The sequence below is a fragment of the Falco rusticolus genome, chromosome 8 (assembly GCF_015220075.1).
Source record: "Falco rusticolus isolate bFalRus1 chromosome 8, bFalRus1.pri, whole genome shotgun sequence".
NCBI classification, from domain to species: domain Eukaryota; kingdom Metazoa; phylum Chordata; class Aves; order Falconiformes; family Falconidae; genus Falco; species Falco rusticolus.
Genome location: NC_051194.1, coordinates 47,749,341 through 47,768,376, shown reverse-complemented (window position 1 = coordinate 47,768,376; position 19,036 = coordinate 47,749,341). Strand labels below are relative to the sequence as shown.

The following is a 19,036-nucleotide window of genomic DNA, read 5'->3' as shown; positions in this document are numbered from 1 at the left end:
TTGTTTAACCCGTTGCACTTTTTTTCCTCAGAAAAACCCAGCCCACCAGAAAAACTTGGAGTAACAAATGTCACAAAGGACAGTGTTTCTCTTTCGTGGCTAAAACCAGAACACGATGGTGGAAGCAGAATTGTGAGCTACCTCATTGAAGCTCTTGAGAAAGGACAGCAAAAATGGGTTAAGTGTGCTGTTGTAAAAACAACTCATCACGTTGTCCATGGTCTTAAAGAGAATGTTGACTATTTCTTCAGGGTGTCTGCAGAAAACCAAGCTGGTTTAAGTGATCCAAAGGAACTACTGCTCCCTGTTACAGTAAAAGAACAATTAGGTATGCTTCCTGACATGAGGCAAAACATACTAAATTGGATTCATATTTTTTAAAAGGGAACATTTTTTAATGGTTTGAAAATGTCTTCTTTTTCAGAATCTCCTGAGATTGACATGAAGGGCTTCCCTCATAACACTGTATATATTCGAGCGGGATCAAACCTGAAAGTTGAAATTCCAGTTTCTGGAAAACCAGTGCCAAAGGTGACATTGTCTAGAGATGGTGTTGCACTGAAACCTACCATGAGATTTCACACAGAAACAACTGCAGAAAGTCTAATCATTAACCTTAAAGAAAGTGTGGCTGCTGATGCTGGCAGATATGACATTACTGCTGCCAACTCAAGTGGCACCACAAAATCATTTGTTAATATTGTTGTGCTGGATAGACCAGGTCCTCCCGTTGGTCCTGTTGTTCTTAGTGATATCACTGAAGAGAGTGTAACACTCAGATGGCAGCCGCCAGCTTACGATGGTGGAAGTCAAGTTACCAACTATATTGTACTGAAAAGAGAAACAAGTACTGCTGCTTGGTCTGAAGTGTCTGCAACTGTTGCTAGAACTGTCATCAAAGTTATGAAGCTCACAACAGGAGAAGAATACCAATTCCGCATCAAAGCTGAGAACCGTTTCGGCATCAGCGATCACATAGACTCACAATGTGTGGTTGTCAAGCTTCCTTACAGTGAGTAATCTACTTCTTACACTCAATGTTTTAATGCTCTGATGTTGAAAATACAATTTTGTTAACAATCACTTCTTTTGATATTATCAGCTACCCCTGGCCCTCCTTCCACACCATGGGTCATGAATGTCACCCGAGAAAGTATTACTGTTGGATGGCATGAACCAGTCAGTAATGGTGGCAGTGCAGTCACTGGATACCACCTGGAAATGAAAGACAGGAATAGTATATTATGGCAGAAGGCTAACAAGACCCTCATTCGCACAACTCACTTCAAAGTCACCACCATCAGCACTGGCCTTATCTATGAATTTAGAGTTTATGCAGAAAATGCAGCTGGCATTGGAAAAGCAAGTCATCCTTCTGATCCAGTCCTTGCAATTGATGCTTGTGGTATGTATTCCCTAGAAAATACAGAAGCCCAACCGTTTAAGTAGTACTTTTTTTTTCCTTCCCTGTGATATTCTGTCCTGTACACTAAGCCAATATCCAAACCAGCTGTTTATCATTAGCAATATTTTTACATTTCTTCCTGCAGAACCACCAAGAAATGTTCGTGTCTCAGATATTTCCAAGACTGCTATCACTCTGACATGGCAGAAACCAGCATTTGATGGTGGTAGCAAGATCACCGGATACATTGTAGAAAAACGTGATCTTCCAGATGGCAGATGGACAAAAGCTAGCTTCACCAATGTTATTGAAACTCAGTTCACGGTATCTGGTCTGACACAGAACTCCCGGTATGAATTCCGGGTCTTTGCTAAGAATGCCGTTGGTTCCATTAGTAATCCCTCAGATGTTGTGGGTCCTATCACATGTGTTGATACATATGGTAAGTGTTTTGCAGTGACATAATGGTACCATTTTGTGGTACTAGAAAGCTTAAAGGCAGCACTGTTTTGTAGAACCATAGTCTTTTAAATATAAAAGGCTAGTTTACAATGATTGATTCAATAAGCTTGAATGTGAGCTATTTGGGCATGATTGTGACGAACATCTTTGGCTGTATCTGCATTTTTAAAGTCTTATGGTATCTTTATTCTCTTACCAACAGAAGTCTGCTCATGGCCCATGGCCAAAGTAGTTAAACTTATACATGTGGTTGCCTTTTCTTGGTAGGATTGTTTCTAACTTGTTCTAGGTTTATGATTTAAGTTATACATGCTATCTTTACTCTGATCTGTATTTATAAAATGCCTGTAACTATTACCTTAAGTAAAGTAGTATTATTATTGGTTTTATTAAATACAAGTCTAAAATAATTATGGCTCTAGCTTTTTCTTATTCTTATTTTTTTCTTAAGGTGCACCTGAAATTGACGTGCCACCAGAATATACAGAAGTGGTGAAATATAAAGCAGGAACTTCAGTTAAGCTGAAACTAGGCATCTCAGGCAAGCCTACACCCACAATTGAATGGTTCAAAAATAGCAACGAGCTACAAAGCAGTGCACTAGTGTCTATTGAAAATACAACAGAATTTGCTTCTATACTCATCAAGGATGCAACTCGACTCAACAGTGGCACCTATGAATTAAAACTGAAGAATGCCATGGGTTCAGCATCAGCCCATGTTAGAGTACAGATACTTGGTATGTCTTGAGCTGCAGCTGGGTTTACACTATTAAACAATAACTGTGCAATAAATGCTTAACATCTTCTTCTGCCTTCCACAGACAAGCCAGGACCTCCAACTGGACCTATACAGTTTAAGACAGTCACTGCTGAAAAGATTACAATAATGTGGGATCCGCCAGCAGATGATGGTGGTGCACCTGTAACACACTATGTTGTTGAAAAGCGGGAGACAAGTCGGGTTGTATGGTCTTTAATTTCTGAAAAACTGGAGGGGTGTATCATAACTACAACAAAACTTATCAAAGGAAATGAATATATGTTCCGTGTCCGTGGTGTGAACAAGTTTGGAGTTGGTGATTCACTGGAGTCTGAACCTGTTATAGCCAAAAATTCATTTGGTAAGAAAAATATAAAGTAACGTATGCAACTGAATCATCTTGCATATTATCTGGAAGTAGTACGATCTACTGATACTTTTTTTTTTTTTTTTTTTGCTTAGTTACACCTGGACCACCTAGTGTACCAGAAGTCACAATGATAACCAAGAATTCTATGACTGTTATCTGGAATAGGCCCACTGTTGATGGAGGCAGTGAAATATCAGGGTATTTCCTTGAGAAGCGTGACAAGAAGAGTCTAAGTTGGTTCAAGGTTACTAAAGAAACCATTCGGGACACCAGACAGAAAGTAACAGGTCTGACTGAAAACAGCGAATATCATTTCCGAGTTTGTGCTGTCAATGCAGCTGGACAAGGTCCATTCTCTGAAGCTTCTGACTTCTACAAAGCTGCAGATCCTGTTGGTAAGATACAACGTGCAGTATTTCTAATTGGTTAGAAATCAATAGACAATGAGCAATTGGGATGGAATTGTACCAGTGTAACTGAGGGCAGATTTTATTCCTTTTTGTGATTAATTGTAAATATGGCTTCTGATTTTCCACCCCCCCCACCCCCCCACCCTCTTGTAAACTATCACTTACAGATAAGCCAGGCTCACCAGCAAAGCTGAAGGTTGTGGATACAACCAAGACATCTGTCACTCTTGGTTGGATTAAACCTGCTTATGATGGAGGAAGTCAAATTACCAGCTACGTGGTGGAGAAAAGGGAAGGTGAAGACCAAGAATGGACTGTAGTCAGTACAAAGGGAGAAGTGAGAACAACTGAGTATGTTGTATCCCACCTTCAGCCAAGCGTTAATTATTATTTCCGCGTGTCTGCTATAAATTGCGCTGGACAAGGAGAGCCTATTGAAATGATGGAACCTGTTCAAGCTAAAGATATTCTTGGTACTGTACTTTTCAGTGATTTATAATTTTTCCATGTTTTGAGGTTTTAAAAAATATTTTGTATTTTACATTCCAAGTATACATTATTAATTTTCACTTATTTCCACAGTGGCACCTGAGATTGATCTGGATGTTGCTCTCCAGACCTCTATTGTTGCTAAAGCAGGTGAAGATGTGCAAGTAATGATTCCATTCAAAGGAAGACCTCCTCCAACAGTCACGTGGAGAAAGGGTGACAAGAATCTTGGGATTGATGAAAGATATATCATCCAGGACACAGAATCATCTACACTACTTACGATTCCTCAAGTTACCCGAAATGATACAGGAAAATATGTTCTTACAATTGAAAATGGAGTTGGAGAGGCAAAATCATCATTTGTGAATGTAAAAGTACTTGACACACCATCTGCCTGCCAGAAGCTGCAGCTTAAGCATGTTTCCCGTGGCACAGTTACACTGGTATGGGAGCCACCTCTCATTAATGGTGGCTCTGAAATAACAAATTATGTTGTTGAAAAAAGAGATGCTACAAAGAGGGCCTGGTCAACTGTAACAACAAAGTGCTCCCATACCACCTTTAAGATAACTAACCTGTCAGAGAAGACAGCATTCTTCTTCCGTGTTCTTGCTGAAAATGAAATTGGACTGGGTGAACCTTGTGAGACATCTGAACCAGTGAAAGCTGCAGACGTACCTGGACCTGTAAAAGACCTAGCCATGAAAGATTCTACAAAGACTTCTGTTAAATTGCAGTGGAGCAAACCTGACTATGATGGTGGTAGCATTATATCGGACTATGTTATTGAAAAGAAATTGAAGGATGAAAAAGAATGGACGTATGCAGGCACAAGCAAGAGCTGTGACTTTGAAGTTGAAAAACTTAAAGAGCTTTCTGTCATGGAATTCAGAGTCTTCGCTAAAAATGAAAAAGGCCTGAGTGATGGTGTTACTGTTGGACCCATTACGGTGAAAGAATATGTAATAACACCTGAAGCTGACCTTTCTGATATTCCTGGAGGTCAAATTGCAGTAAGAATTGGACATAATCTGCACATCGAATTGCCCTATAAAGGTAAACCTAAGCCATCAATGAGCTGGCTCAAGGACAACCTCCCTCTTAAAGAAACTGAACACCTTCGTTTCAAGAAAACTGAAAACAAGATCAGCTTAAGCATCAAAAATGTGAAAAAGGAGCATGGTGGCAAATATACTTTAATTCTTGAGAATGTAGCCTGCAGAAAAACATTCACAATTACCGTCATCACTCTTGGTCCTCCATCTAAGCCAAAAGGACCTTTAAGACTAGATGAAATCAAAGCAGATAGTGTAGTTTTGTCATGGGAAGCTCCTGAAGATGATGGGGGAGGAGAAATTACTGGCTACAGTATTGAGAAGAGAGAAACTTCACAAATGAACTGGAAGCTGGTGTGTTCAAGTGCTGCAAGAACAACTTTCAAAGTACCGAACCTTGTTAAAGACACTGAATATCAGTTTAGAGTTCGTGCAGAAAACAGATATGGAGTGAGCCCACCTCTTGTCTCAGCAGATGTTGTGGCAAAGCATCAGTTCAGACCACCAGGTGCCCCAGGCAAGCCTGTTGTATACAACATAACTGCTGATGGAATGACCATATCTTGGGATGCTCCCGTTTATGATGGTGGTTCAGAGATTATTGGATACCATGTTGAAAAGAAGGAAAGAAACAGTATTTTGTGGCAGAAGGTTAATGTTGCATTAATATCTAGCAGAGAATACAGGATTACCGGACTGCTGGAGGGCCTGGATTACCAGTTCCAAGTATATGCTGAAAACGCCGCAGGTCTAAGCCGAGCTAGCGAGCCAAGCAAATTTACTTTGGCAGTCTCTCCAGTGGGTGAGTGAATGATCAGTCACTTATCTAAGAAAATTCAAGCCTTGCAAACTACGGTGAGCAGTAATAAAAATAAACTTTAATTATTTTCTTTTCAGACCCACCGGGTACTCCTGATTACATTGATGTCACCAGAGAAACAGTCACCCTTAAATGGACACCCCCACTGCGTGACGGAGGCAGTAAGATTGTGGCTTACAGCATTGAGAAACGGCAAGGGAGTGAAGACCGTTGGCTCAGATGTAACTTTACTGATGTCAGTGAATGCCAATATACAGTTACAGGACTCAGTTCAGGTGACCGGTATGAATTCAGAGTGCTTGCAAGAAACGCCGTTGGTACAATCAGCCCGCCTTCGCAATCTTCAGGCTATATCATGACCAGAGATGAAAACAGTAAGAATAATTTCTTAATATGCTTATATTTGGCTACTGAGGCAAATTAGAGCTTCTGGCTCTACTGATGGGAAATGAGAGGCCAAGATGGGGAAAAAAGCATGTGACTGAGGCCCTTTCACTCGACTCAGAACATTTCTGTTTGTACTTCAAGGTGGGAGGGTCTAAATTAAAGACCCAAATCTGGCAGACATATGTAATCAATTGGTGCATGGCACTCTACAGTTGTGTTTGATAAGCAGCAGCAGCAAAGTGGGAAAGAAATCATAAACTGTAATATTCTGATGTACTGAGTAATTTAGAAATCAAAATGTACCTCAGGTAGCTTGGCATACTGTAACAGCATATATTAACAGTGTCTTTCACCTATTGTTAATATGATGTACTGTGTGCTTACAGGAAAAATAAGTTTATAGTTCCTATAATAACTGCTTTTTAGAGAATGACATTTTCTAAGTGAAAGAATTGTCTTTATGACAATTTTTTTATACTTAGTACATTTAAAAGAGTATCAGAAAAAAATACTTAGCTATATGGGAACTGAATTGTATTTTCCTTTTTTAGTTGCTCCAACAATTGAATTTGGCCTTGAGCACTTCGAAGGCCTTACTGTTAAAGCTGGAGAGAGCATTAGACTTAAAGCTCTAATCAAAGGACGTCCAGTACCTAAAGTGACATGGTTTAAGGATGGTAATGAGATTGAGAAAGTAACGAATATAGAAATAACTACAGCTATTGGATATAGTACAATCTTCATTAGAGATGCTACCCGGGATCATCGTGGAGTGTATACAGTAGAAGCCAAAAATGCATCAGGCACTAAACGAGAAGATATTACCTTCAGAGTACAAGGTAACACATGAAACACTTTCAGCATCCTCTTTAGAAATAGTATTTTATTCTAAGTGTCAGGAAATTATAATTCTGAACTTTTGAAATTGCAGACACACCAGGAAAAGTTGGTGGACCGATACGATTCACGAACATTACTGGAGAAAAGGTCACGTTATGGTGGGAGCCTCCAGCTAATGATGGTTGTGCTTCTATTTCCCACTACATAATTGAAAAACGTGAAACCAGCAGGATTGCTTGGGCATTAGTTGAAGATAAATGTGAAGCTTGCAGCTACACAGCACTTAAATTAATTAAAGGCAATGAGTACCAGTTCCGTGTCTCTGCAGTGAACAAATTTGGAGTTGGCAGACCTTTGGAGTCTGATCCAGTTACCGCACAAATACCTTACAGTAAGTTTCCACCTCATTCTGTAGCAATAACTGTGGAGTTACCATCTTCTCTTTCTAATGATGTTTTCCTTTTTTTAGCTCTCCCTGATGCACCAGGAACTCCAGAGCCTACCAATGTAACAGGAGACAGTATCACACTCACGTGGGCAAGACCAAAATCAGATGGAGGAAGTGAGATAAATGAGTATATTCTAGAAAGGAGAGAAAAGAAGAGTATGCGCTGGGTTAAAGTATCCAGTAAGAGGCCCATTTCTGAGAACAGATACAGAGTAACTGGCCTTATTGAAGGCAACGAGTATGAATTCCATGTCATGGCTGAAAACGCTGCAGGAGTTGGACCTCCAAGTGATGTTTCAAAGCTGATTAAATGTAGAGAGCCAGTCAGCCCACCAAGTGCCCCTAATGTTGTAAAGGTGATAGATACATCAAAGACTAGTGTAAGCTTAGAGTGGACCAAGCCAGTTTTTGATGGAGGCACGGAAATAATTGGGTACATTATTGAGATGTGCAAAGCTGATCTCGAAGCATGGCAGAAAGTCAATGCAGAGACTGTTATTGCTACTAAATACACTGTTGTTGATTTGGAGGCAGGAGAACACTATAAATTCAGAGTTAGTGCTGTCAATGCTGCTGGCAAAGGAGAAAGTTGTGAAGTTCCTGCTTCAGTCCAAACTGTGGACAGGCTTTCTGCACCTGAAATTGATATTGATGCAAACTTCAAGCAGACTCATATTGTAAGAGCAGGTGCAAGCATTCGTCTATTCATTGCCTTCTCTGGAAGACCTGTTCCTACTGCTGTGTGGTCCAAAGCAGATGCTAATCTCAGCTTGCGTGCTGACATTCAAACAACTGATTCATTCAGCACATTGACTGTGGAGGAATGCAACAGAAATGATGCTGGCAAGTATGTGTTTACTGTGGAAAACAACAGTGGAAGTAAGTCTGTTACATTCACTGTAAAGGTTTTGGACACACCTGGTCCACCAGGTCCTATTACGTTTAAAGATGTGACTCGAGGATCTATTACTTTATTGTGGGATGCTCCTGTTCTGGATGGAGGTTCACGTATCCATCACTACATTGTGGAAAAACGGGAAGCAAGCCGTCGTAGCTGGCAAGTAGTGAGTTCAAAATGCACCCGACAAATCTTTAAAGTCACTGATCTGGCAGAAGGTGTACCATATTACTACCGAGTGTCAGCAGAAAATGAATATGGTGTAGGTGAACCCTGTGAATTAACAGAACCAGTTGTAGCCACGGAAGAACCTGCTCCACCTAAGAGACTAGATATTGTTGATACAACCAAATCTTCTGTAGTTTTAGCTTGGCTTAAACCTGATCACGATGGTGGTAGCCGTGTTACTGGATACCTTCTTGAAATGAAACAAAAAGGATCTGACTCCTGGATTGAAGCTGGACAAACCAAACAACTTACTTTCACTGTTGAAGGCCTTGTGGAGAATACTGAATATGAGTTCCGGGTCAAGGCAAAGAATGATGCTGGCTACAGTGAGCCAAGAGAAGCTTTCTCTTCTGTTATTATTAAGGAGCCACAGATCGAACCAACAGCAGATCTCAGTGAAATAAGTAGGCAGCTCATAACATGCAAGGCTGGAAGCACCTTTACTATTGATATACCAATCAGTGGGCGCCCAGCTCCAAAAGTGACATGGAAACTTGAGGAGATGAGGCTGAAGGAAACTGAGAGAGTGACCATCAAGACAACAAAAGACAGAACCACACTGACTGTAAAGGACAGTATGAGAGGTGACTCTGGTAAATACTACCTCACACTTGAAAACACTGCTGGTGTGAAAACATTTACTGTCACAGTGGTAGTCATAGGAAGGCCAGGTCCTGTCACTGGCCCAATTGAAATATCATCTGTCTCTGCTGATTCCTGTGTGTTGACCTGGAAAGAACCCGAAGATAATGGTGGCAGTGATATTACAAACTACATTGTAGAGAAACGTGAATCTGGCACAACAGTATGGCAGCTGGTAAATTCCAGTGTGAAACGTACACAGATCAAAGTCACTCATCTCACAAAATACCAGGAGTACAGTTTCCGAGTAAGCTCAGAAAACAGATTTGGTGTCAGCAAACCGCTTGAATCAAAAACAATAGTCGCTGAGCATCCATTCGGTAAGTGAAACACTTTTCAAAATCTCTTCTTTTCCTCTGAGGTATCTGTAATAACTAACATTTTCCTCCCCATCTTTTTTTTGTGTTTAGTTCCACCAAGCCCACCGTCGAGGCCAGAAGTCTATTCTGTGTCTGCAACTTCCATGGCCATTCGCTGGGAGGAACCCTATCATGATGGTGGCAGCAAAGTCATTGGATATTGGGTTGAAAAGAAGGAGCGCAACACCATCCTTTGGGTGAAGGAGAACAAAGTGCCATGCTGTGAATGCAACTACAAAGTCACAGGACTGGTGGAAGGCCTAGAATATCAATTCAGAACCTATGCTCTAAATGCTGCAGGTGTTAGCAAAGCTAGTGAAGCTTCCAGACCTGTAGTGGCTCAAAATCCAGTTGGTAAGTATTACTTTTAGGGTTATGTTGTTATTTAAGCTAAAATAGAATTGCACGTCACATTTTTCTGGTTTATTCCTTCAGATCCACCCGGAAGGCCAGAAGTAACAGATGTCACCAGATCTACAGTGTCGTTGAGCTGGTCAGCACCCCTTTATGATGGTGGAAGCAAAATTATCGGATATATTATAGAGCGCAAACCATATAACAAATCTGGTGATGGACGCTGGCTGAAATGCAATTATACCATTGTCTCAGAAAACTTTTTTACTGTGACAGCTCTTAGTGAAGATGAAGCATACGAGTTCCGCGTACTAGCAAAGAATGCGGCTGGTGTGATTAGCAAAGGATCTGAATCCACTGGTGCTGTCATTTGCAAAGATGAATACTGTAAGAAATACTCACTTGGAAAAACTGAAATCATAATGTTCTATTTCTAGTACTGTCATGTAATTTGTTTTTAATCTCTTTTTCCTTATGACAGCACCACCAAAGGCTGAACTTGATGCCAGACTGCAGGGAGAAGTTGTGACCATTAGGGCTGGATCAGATCTTGTTCTTGATGCAGCCGTTGGTGGGAAACCAGAACCAAAAGTCTTCTGGTCCAAAGGTGACAGGGAATTGGATCTATGTGAAAAGATATCTCTGCAATACACCAGCAAACGAGCCATTGCAATTATCAAGTTCTGTGACAGAAGTGATAGTGGGAAATACACTCTAACAGTTAAAAATGCCAGTGGGATGAAACAAATTTCTGTTCTTGTCAAAGTGCTTGGTATGTATCCCATGATTAATATTCATACTTAGTATACTAAAACCCCCACATTCTTTTAAATAAGTGAGATACCTGTCCTTAGCTGCCAATAACAATACTTGTTTTCATCTCTACCCAGATTCACCAGGTCCATGCGCAGGCAAAATCACAGTTAGCAGAGTAACAGAAGAGAAATGTACTCTGGCATGGAACATTCCTGAGGAAGATGGAGGCGCACAAATCACCCACTACATTGTAGAAAGGCGTGAAACCAGCAGACTTCACTGGGTTATTGTTGAGGCTGAATGCCAGACTTTATCACATGTAGTAACAAAACTTATTAAAAATAATGAATACATCTTCCGTGTTAGAGCTGTCAACAAATATGGACCAGGTGTTCCACTTGAAACAGAGCCTGTGATTGCCAGGAATGCTTTCAGTGAGTGTTACTACCTTCCATTCTGCATCAGAATTTGTGGAATATTTCTCACAGATAAACAATTTGTTAAACAATTTTTTTTTTTTCACCTTTAAAAAAACCCAGCTATCCCAACACCACCTGGTGCTCCTGAAGAAGTGAGTGTTGGCAAGGAACATGTCATTATTCAGTGGATGAAACCAGAATCAGATGGTGGCAGTGAGATTAAGGACTATCTTGTGGACAAACGTGAAAAGAAAAGTCTGCGCTGGACACGAGTGAACAGAGATTACACTGTTTATGATACCAGACTGAAAGTCACTGGTCTCATGGAAGGCAGCCAGTACCAGTTCCGTGTCACTGCAGTGAATGCTGCTGGGAACAGCGAGCCTAGTGAAGCTTCACAATACATGTTGTGTAAAGAACCATCATGTAAGTTACCACATTTAAAACATATTTTAATATTTACTTATAATAGTGGAGCATAAAGCCATGTTGACCCTTTGACTAAGATACTCAAACCCACATATGATTTCACTGAACTAGCTAGTATTAGAATAGACTTAAAAGCAGTTGTAGTTCATTTTAAATACATTTCTTGGCATTAGCTGTTTAGAAATTGGTTTTGACTGTAAAATGTTTCCTGCACCAATGTGAAATGCATTTTCTTCTATTTCAAAGATACTCCTGCACCACCTTCAGCGCCAAGAGTTGTGGACACTACCAAGCACAGCATAAGTTTAGCATGGTCAAAGCCCACATATGATGGTGGCGCTGACATCTTAGGCTATGTTCTTGAAATGAAAGAAGAAGGCACTGAACAGTGGTATCGACCACATACCACTGCCACTCTGAGGAATGCTGAGTTCACCGTGACTGGTCTTAAAACAAGCCAGAAATACCAATTCAGAGTTGCTGCTACAAATGTGAATGGTATGAGTGAATTTAGTGAATCATCAGCAGAAATAGAACCTGTGGAAAGAATAGGTAATTTGAAAATTTAATGTACATTTTAAGGAATAATTATATTTTCCTTCAGAACCACTAAAAGATTAATTAATTCCATGTTTTTTACACCCTTCATTAGAAATACCTGAGCTTGAGCTTGCTGATGATCTGAAGAAGACAGTTACAGTCAGAGCTGGCGGTTCCCTGCGCCTAATGGTCTCTGTATCTGGCAGACCTGCTCCCGTAATCACATGGAGCAAGCAGGGTGTTGACCTTGTAAGTCGAGGTATTATTGATACCACAGACAGCTACACTCTGCTTATCGTGGATAAAGTTAATCGGTATGATGCTGGAAAATATGTCATTGAGGCTGAAAATCAATCAGGAAAAAAATCTGCAACTATTTCTGTAAAAGTGTATGGTAAGTACTGCTACAATTATATATGGGCATTACATCACTCATAGTGTACGTTGCTCAAGAATAAGAGTCTTTCATTTCCAAAGGAAGTTTGCAGTATAAATAACATGGGAATGTTTGGGAAGTCAAAGAAACAATCTAATACAAAGGAAAATACACGGATTCTAAAGCTGTGCTAGTTTGTAAATCAGATCCCAGCATTCTTGTTTCTTTTTATGCAGAAGAAACCATTGACTGTAAAAGGAAAGGATGCAAAAGAAAAAAATAATTGTTGTTTTTGTTTTAGATACACCTGGTCCACCAGCTGCAGTGAGAATTAAGGAAGTATCGAAAGATTCTGTGACACTTACTTGGGATATTCCAGCCATTGATGGTGGAGCCCCAGTCAACAATTATATAATTGAGAAACGCGAAGCTTCCATGAGAGCTTACAAGACTGTCACTACCAAATGCAGCAAGACATTTTGTAGAGTTACTGGACTTCTAGAAGGAGCTTTGTATTATTTCAGAGTACTACCTGAAAATATTTATGGCATTGGTGAAGCCTGTGAAACATCTGATGCAGTACTGGTATCTGATGTCCCCATGGTACCACAAAAACTGGAAGTGATTGACACCACTAAATCAACCGTTACTCTTGCATGGGAGAAACCACTGCATGATGGTGGCAGCAGATTGACCGGCTATGTTATTGAGGCCAGCAAAGCTGGAACAGAAAGGTGGTTGAAAGTGGTGACACTGAAGCCTACTGTCTACGAGCACACAATTATCTCTCTCAATGAAGGTGAACAGTACTTGTTCAGGGTCAGAGCACAGAATCAGAAGGGTGTGTCAGAACCACGAGAGATTGTCACAGCAGTGACAGTACAAGACCAAAAAGGTAGGTACCTACTGTTAAAAATAACAGGGTGAAGTTTACACCGGATGAATGTGATATTTATAAAATGAGTATTTAAAATATCAATGATTTGCTTTTCTTAGTTCTACCAACAATTGACTTTGCTGGAATACCTCAGAAGACAATTCATGTACCTGCTGGCAAGCCCATTGAATTAGCTATTCCAATTGAAGGACGACCACCTCCAGCTGCATCTTGGTTTGTCGCTGGTTCTAAACTAAAAGAATCAGAACGCGTCAAAATTGAGACTGTTGCCAAAATGGCTAAATTAACTGTGCGTGAGACCACCATACATGACACTGGAGAGTATACGCTTGAACTGAAGAACACAACTGGAACAGTTACTGATACATTAAAAGTTATAATTCTCGGTAAGGAATTATGAAAATAATTGTCTGTATGATCTTTCTCCATTTGTACATTTTGTTACATAAGCAATATGATTGCTTTTCCCCTTTTTTATTTTTTGTCTTTTAATCTTCTGGTTTTATTTTTCTCTAGACAAACCTGGACCACCTGTTGGACCTATCCGAATTGATGAAATTGATTCAAATTACATAACCATCTCCTGGGAGCCACCTGAGCTGGATGGTGGAGCTACTCTTAGTGGCTATGTGGTAGAACAGCGTGATGCTCACCGTCCTGGGTGGCTGCCAGTTTCAGAGTCAGTAACCAGGACAACGTTTAAATTCACCAGACTTGTTGAAGGTGCAGAATATGTGTTCCGTGTGGCTGCTACCAACCGCTTTGGAATTGGATCTTACCTGCAGTCTGAAATTATAGAATGCAAGAGCAGAATCCGTAAGTCTGAATTTTTTATTCTCTACCTTTAAAAATAAAAATGCATATTTAAATAGGCTTATATTTCCACACATAGGTTAGATTTTTCTAGAGGCTACTACTTCTTTTGTCAAATAAAATGGTACATTATGATGCACAGTAGACTTGTTATATTTCTAGAGAAAAATGCCATCCGTAAAACTATACAGATATTATAGATGCACTTCACAGAAGCTGGATGGTAAACTTGCATTTTCTGCTCAGGTCTAGCATTAGCCTTGAAAAATTGCTTTACCCCATTACAAAAACTTAGTATTAGAATTAGTATTTCACTGACCTAGTTTGTAAAGTACTTTGATATCTGCTGATAAAAAGAGTTTGATAGGACGTTGGTATTACATTGTCATTCACAATGTGTTGCATATTACTAATGTGTAGAATCATTTGATGCTTTTTTCACTAATACGATGTTATGCTTTTACAGGTATTCCTGGTCCTCCTGGCACTCCAGAAGTGTTTGATATCTGTCGAGATGGCATGACATTAACTTGGTATCCTCCAGAAGATGATGGTGACTCACAGATTACTGGTTATATTGTGGAACGCAAAGAAGTTAGAGCAGATAGATGGATCCGTGTAAATAAAGTACCAGTTACTATGACTCGTTATCGTTCCACTGGGTTGGTTGAAGGATTAGAATATGAACACCGAGTCACAGCAATCAATGCCAGAGGCACTGGCAAACCCAGCCGCCCTTCCAAGTCTGCTGTTGCCAGAGATCCAATTGGTAAGTAATTTCCTACATAGGTTAAGCACATTAAGACAGAAGAGAATGATACTAGTAAAATTTACCCTTTTTTTAATTTGGAAATGTATCTGGATGTGTTAATAAATGAGATTCTGACCGAAGAAAACCAAGAAAATATTAATGAAAATTCCTTTATTCTTATTTTTCCTGTATAAATTATATGGACTTAATACAGATCATATATTGCAAGTTAGCGTTTGTTGTATCTTTTAAATATTCATAAAAAAAGATCCCAGCCCCTCCATGTGATCTTCCCTTCCAGCTCCTCCAGGTAAACCTCAGAATCCAAGAGTCACTGATACTACAAGAACATCCGTCTCCCTGGCTTGGAGTCCACCAGAAGATGAAGGTGGTTCTAAAGTTACTGGCTACTTAATTGAGATGCAGAAGGTTGATCAGATTGAATGGACCAAATGCAATACCACGCCAACCAAGATTCGGGAATACACCTTGACACATCTCCCCCAGGGTGCAGAGTACAGATTCCGTGTGCTAGCCTGTAATGCTGGTGGGCCAGGAGAACCTGCTGAAGTACCAGGAACAGTCAAAATAACAGAAATGCTTGGTAAGACACTTTAAGTCTTAAGTAATTTTGAAATTTGTCCTAAAAATGTATTTGTCTAAAGCAGGTATGATATAATCTGTAAAACAGACAAAGCATGACATGTTAATTTTGTTTACAGAGTATCCTGACTATGAACTTGATGAAAAATACCAGGAAGGTCTCATGGTGAGACAAGGTGGAGTTATCAGGCTTACAATACCCATTAAGGGTAAGCCCATCCCAGTATGCAAATGGACAAAAGAAGGACATGACATCAGCAAGAGGGCCATGATTGCAACTTCGGACACTCACACAGAACTTGTGATCAAAGATGCAGAAAGAGAAGATTCAGGCACCTATGATTTGGCACTTGAAAACAAGTGTGGCAAAAAAGCTGTGTATATTAAAGTCAGAGTGATTGGCATTCCGAATCCACCAGAAGGGCCACTTGAGTATGATGATATACAAGCTCGTTCTGTCAGAGTGAGCTGGAGACCTCCTACAGATGATGGTGGTGCAGATATCCTAGGTTATATTGTTGAGAGACGAGAAGTACCAAAGACCGCCTGGTACACTGTTGACTCTAGAGTGAAAGGGACATCACTAGTGGTGAAAGGACTCAAAGAAAATGTGGAATATCACTTCCGTGTTTCCGCTGAAAATCATTTTGGTATTAGCAAATCTCTCAAATCTGAAGAACCAGCAGTACCAAAGACACCTCTAAGTAAGTTCCCTTTCAGATTTTTTTTTTTAAATAATTTTAATTACTACATTATGGTTCTAAAATTGCAATAATATATGCAAATGTTTTAATGCTATGGCACTACTCTATTATTTTTGTTATTATAATTATTAACAGATCCTCCAGAGCCTCCAAACAACCCACCTGAAGTGCTTGATGTTACAAAGAGTTCTGTCAATTTGTCCTGGTCCAGACCTAAAGATGATGGTGGTTCTCGTGTAACTGGCTACTACATTGAACGTAAAGAGACATCTACAGAAAAATGGGTGCGGCATAATAAGACACAGATTACAACTACAATGTACACAGTCACAGGACTTGTTCCAGATGCTGAGTATCAGTTCCGTATCATTGCTCAAAATGACATTGGTGAAAGTGAAGCAAGTCCTGCTTCTGAACCAGTTGTATGCAAGGATCCATTTGGTAAGAAAGCATTTGAATTAACAGATATTCTGAAGAGCAAGTTAGTGACATTTAGAGAGGAATTTATTTTCTGTATATATTTTAATTTTCAGACAAACCAAGCCAACCTGGAGAAATTGAGATCACGTCTATATTTAAGGACAGCATTACATTAGAATGGGAACGACCAGAAAGCGATGGTGGCAAAGAGATCCTTGGCTACTGGGTTGAATATCGTCAGTCTGGAGAAAGCACCTGGAAAAAGTGCAATAAAGAACGCATCAAGGACAGGCAGTTTACAGTAGGAGGTTTGCTAGAGGCTACAGAATACGAGTTCCGTGTTTTTGCAGAAAATCAGACCGGCCTCAGCAGACCTCGAAGAACTGCTATGGCAGTGAAAACTAAATTAACATGTAAGCAAAAATACATTGTCATATTTGCTGTGATATGTTGAGATTTGCTGTGTCATAAATTACAGTGCCGCACTTAGCAAGCTGCCTATTTGTTTTACATGTTATTTGCCAACATGACTGTCCTAAAGCACAGTCTTTCAAGTACAAGAGGCACAAGTATAAATGAAAATTAATTTATTTCCAGTGATATAGTAATAGAGGAAAAATTTCATAGTAACCTTAATTATTTTTAAATTTCCTTTGTCATAGCTGGAGAAGCACCTGCCATAAAGAAAGAAATGCAGGATGTTACAACTAAACTGGGTGAAGCAGCTCAGCTTACATGCCAGATTGTTGGGAGACCTTTGCCTGATATTAAATGGTACCGCTTCGGCAAAGAACTGGTACAAAGCCGAAAATATAAGATGTCATCTGACGGACGCAATCATACACTGACAGTAATAACGGACGAACAGGAGGATGAAGGTCTCTACACCTGTATGGCTACCAACGATGTGGGAGAAATTGAAACTAGTGGCAAGCTATTATTGCAGGCTCCTCCTCAGTTCCACCCTGGCTTCCCATTGAAAGAGAAATACTATGCAGGTGCAGGTGGCACCCTCCGCCTCCACATTGTGTATATTGGTCGACCAGTACCAGCAATAACTTGGTTCCATGGCAACAAACCTTTGAGAGGATCAGAAACGGTTACTATTGAGAACACAGAGCATTATACTCATCTTGCTATTAAGAATGTCCAGCACAAGACTCATGCTGGGAAGTACAAAGTGCAACTCAGTAACACATTTGGAACAGTGGACACTGTACTCAATGTGGAAATACAAGGTATTTATTTTTATTTTCAGTATCTTTGTGGAATATTTTGTCAACTATTTACTGGCAAAAGAGCTAAAAATATCATGCTTTTTCTTTTACAGATAAGCCAGATAAACCAGTAGGACCAATTGTTATAGAGTCTATACTGAAGAATTCTGTGGTGATAAGCTGGAAAGCACCAGAGGATGATGGTGGTGCTATGATAACCAATTACATCATAGAGAAACGTGAAGCCAAGGAAGGAGCAGAATGGCAACTTGTATCTTCAAGCATTTCAGGGACAACCTGTAGAATTGTTAACCTAACTGAAAATGCAGGCTATTATTTCCGTGTTTCTGCTCAGAATACATATGGCATTAGTGAAGCACTGGAGGTTTCATCAGTTGTTGTCATGAAGCCTCCATTTGGTAAGTGGATGCCAAAATACCAGTTTCTGTATGTCCCCTGTAATTACTAAGCTCACTTCAGGTTTTGAACTCTTTTTTTTTTTTTTTTTTCTTTACAGAAAAACCAGGACAACCTGGTCAGCCAGTAGCAAGTGCCGTCACAAAGGATTCTTGTGTTGTCTCATGGAAGCCACCTGCAAGTGATGGTGGTGCCAAGATTAGAACTTACTATCTTGAGAAGCGTGAGAAAAAACAAAACAAGTGGATTTCTGTAACAACAGATGAAATTCGTGAAACGGTCTATTCTGTGAAAGATCTTATTGAAGGTCTTGAATATGAGTTCCGTGTGAAATGTGAAAATCTTGGTGGTGAAAGTGAATGGAGTGAGGTATCACAACCAGTCACTCCAAAATCTGATGTACCAATTCAAGCTCCGCATTTCAAGGAAGAACTAAGGAATCTGAACGTGAAATTTCAAGCTAATGCCACATTTGTTTGCAAAGTCACTGGTCATCCTAAACCAATTGTCAAGTGGTACAGACAGGGCAAAGAGATCATGCCAGATGGTGAAAAGATCAAGATACAGGAATTCAAGGGTGGATATCACCAGCTGGTCATCACAAATGTAACAGATGATGATGCCACAGTATATCAAGTTAGAGCTACCAACCAAGGAGGATCGGTGTCTGGCACTGCCTCTTTGGATGTTGAAGGTGAATAAAGGGTTTTGATTCCTAACAAATGATTTTTAAGCTTTGAATATTTAGACTATTGGTGCTG

The 19,036-nt window shown here is 40.0% G+C and overlaps 1 protein-coding gene across 1 annotated transcript in view; it reads left to right on the top strand.

The window, feature by feature from the left end:
• TTN (titin) overlaps window positions 1-19,036 on the top strand; it is a 238,738-nt gene that overhangs the window by 210,863 nt on the left and 8,839 nt on the right. The window contains 31 exon segments of the mRNA XM_037397744.1: window positions 32-328; window positions 425-1,012; window positions 1,103-1,405; window positions 1,551-1,847; window positions 2,319-2,606; window positions 2,691-2,990; window positions 3,092-3,394; window positions 3,577-3,882; window positions 3,992-5,758; window positions 5,854-6,150; window positions 6,715-7,002; window positions 7,095-7,394; window positions 7,473-9,539; window positions 9,630-9,932; window positions 10,014-10,319; window positions 10,414-10,704; window positions 10,823-11,122; window positions 11,228-11,533; window positions 11,783-12,088; window positions 12,189-12,470; window positions 12,754-13,347; window positions 13,449-13,736; window positions 13,867-14,166; window positions 14,630-14,932; window positions 15,216-15,518; window positions 15,637-16,221; window positions 16,357-16,662; window positions 16,755-17,054; window positions 17,304-17,879; window positions 17,972-18,277; window positions 18,376-18,969. Of these exon segments, the coding sequence (XP_037253641.1) occupies window positions 32-328; window positions 425-1,012; window positions 1,103-1,405; window positions 1,551-1,847; window positions 2,319-2,606; window positions 2,691-2,990; window positions 3,092-3,394; window positions 3,577-3,882; window positions 3,992-5,758; window positions 5,854-6,150; window positions 6,715-7,002; window positions 7,095-7,394; window positions 7,473-9,539; window positions 9,630-9,932; window positions 10,014-10,319; window positions 10,414-10,704; window positions 10,823-11,122; window positions 11,228-11,533; window positions 11,783-12,088; window positions 12,189-12,470; window positions 12,754-13,347; window positions 13,449-13,736; window positions 13,867-14,166; window positions 14,630-14,932; window positions 15,216-15,518; window positions 15,637-16,221; window positions 16,357-16,662; window positions 16,755-17,054; window positions 17,304-17,879; window positions 17,972-18,277; window positions 18,376-18,969 (13,950 nt within the window).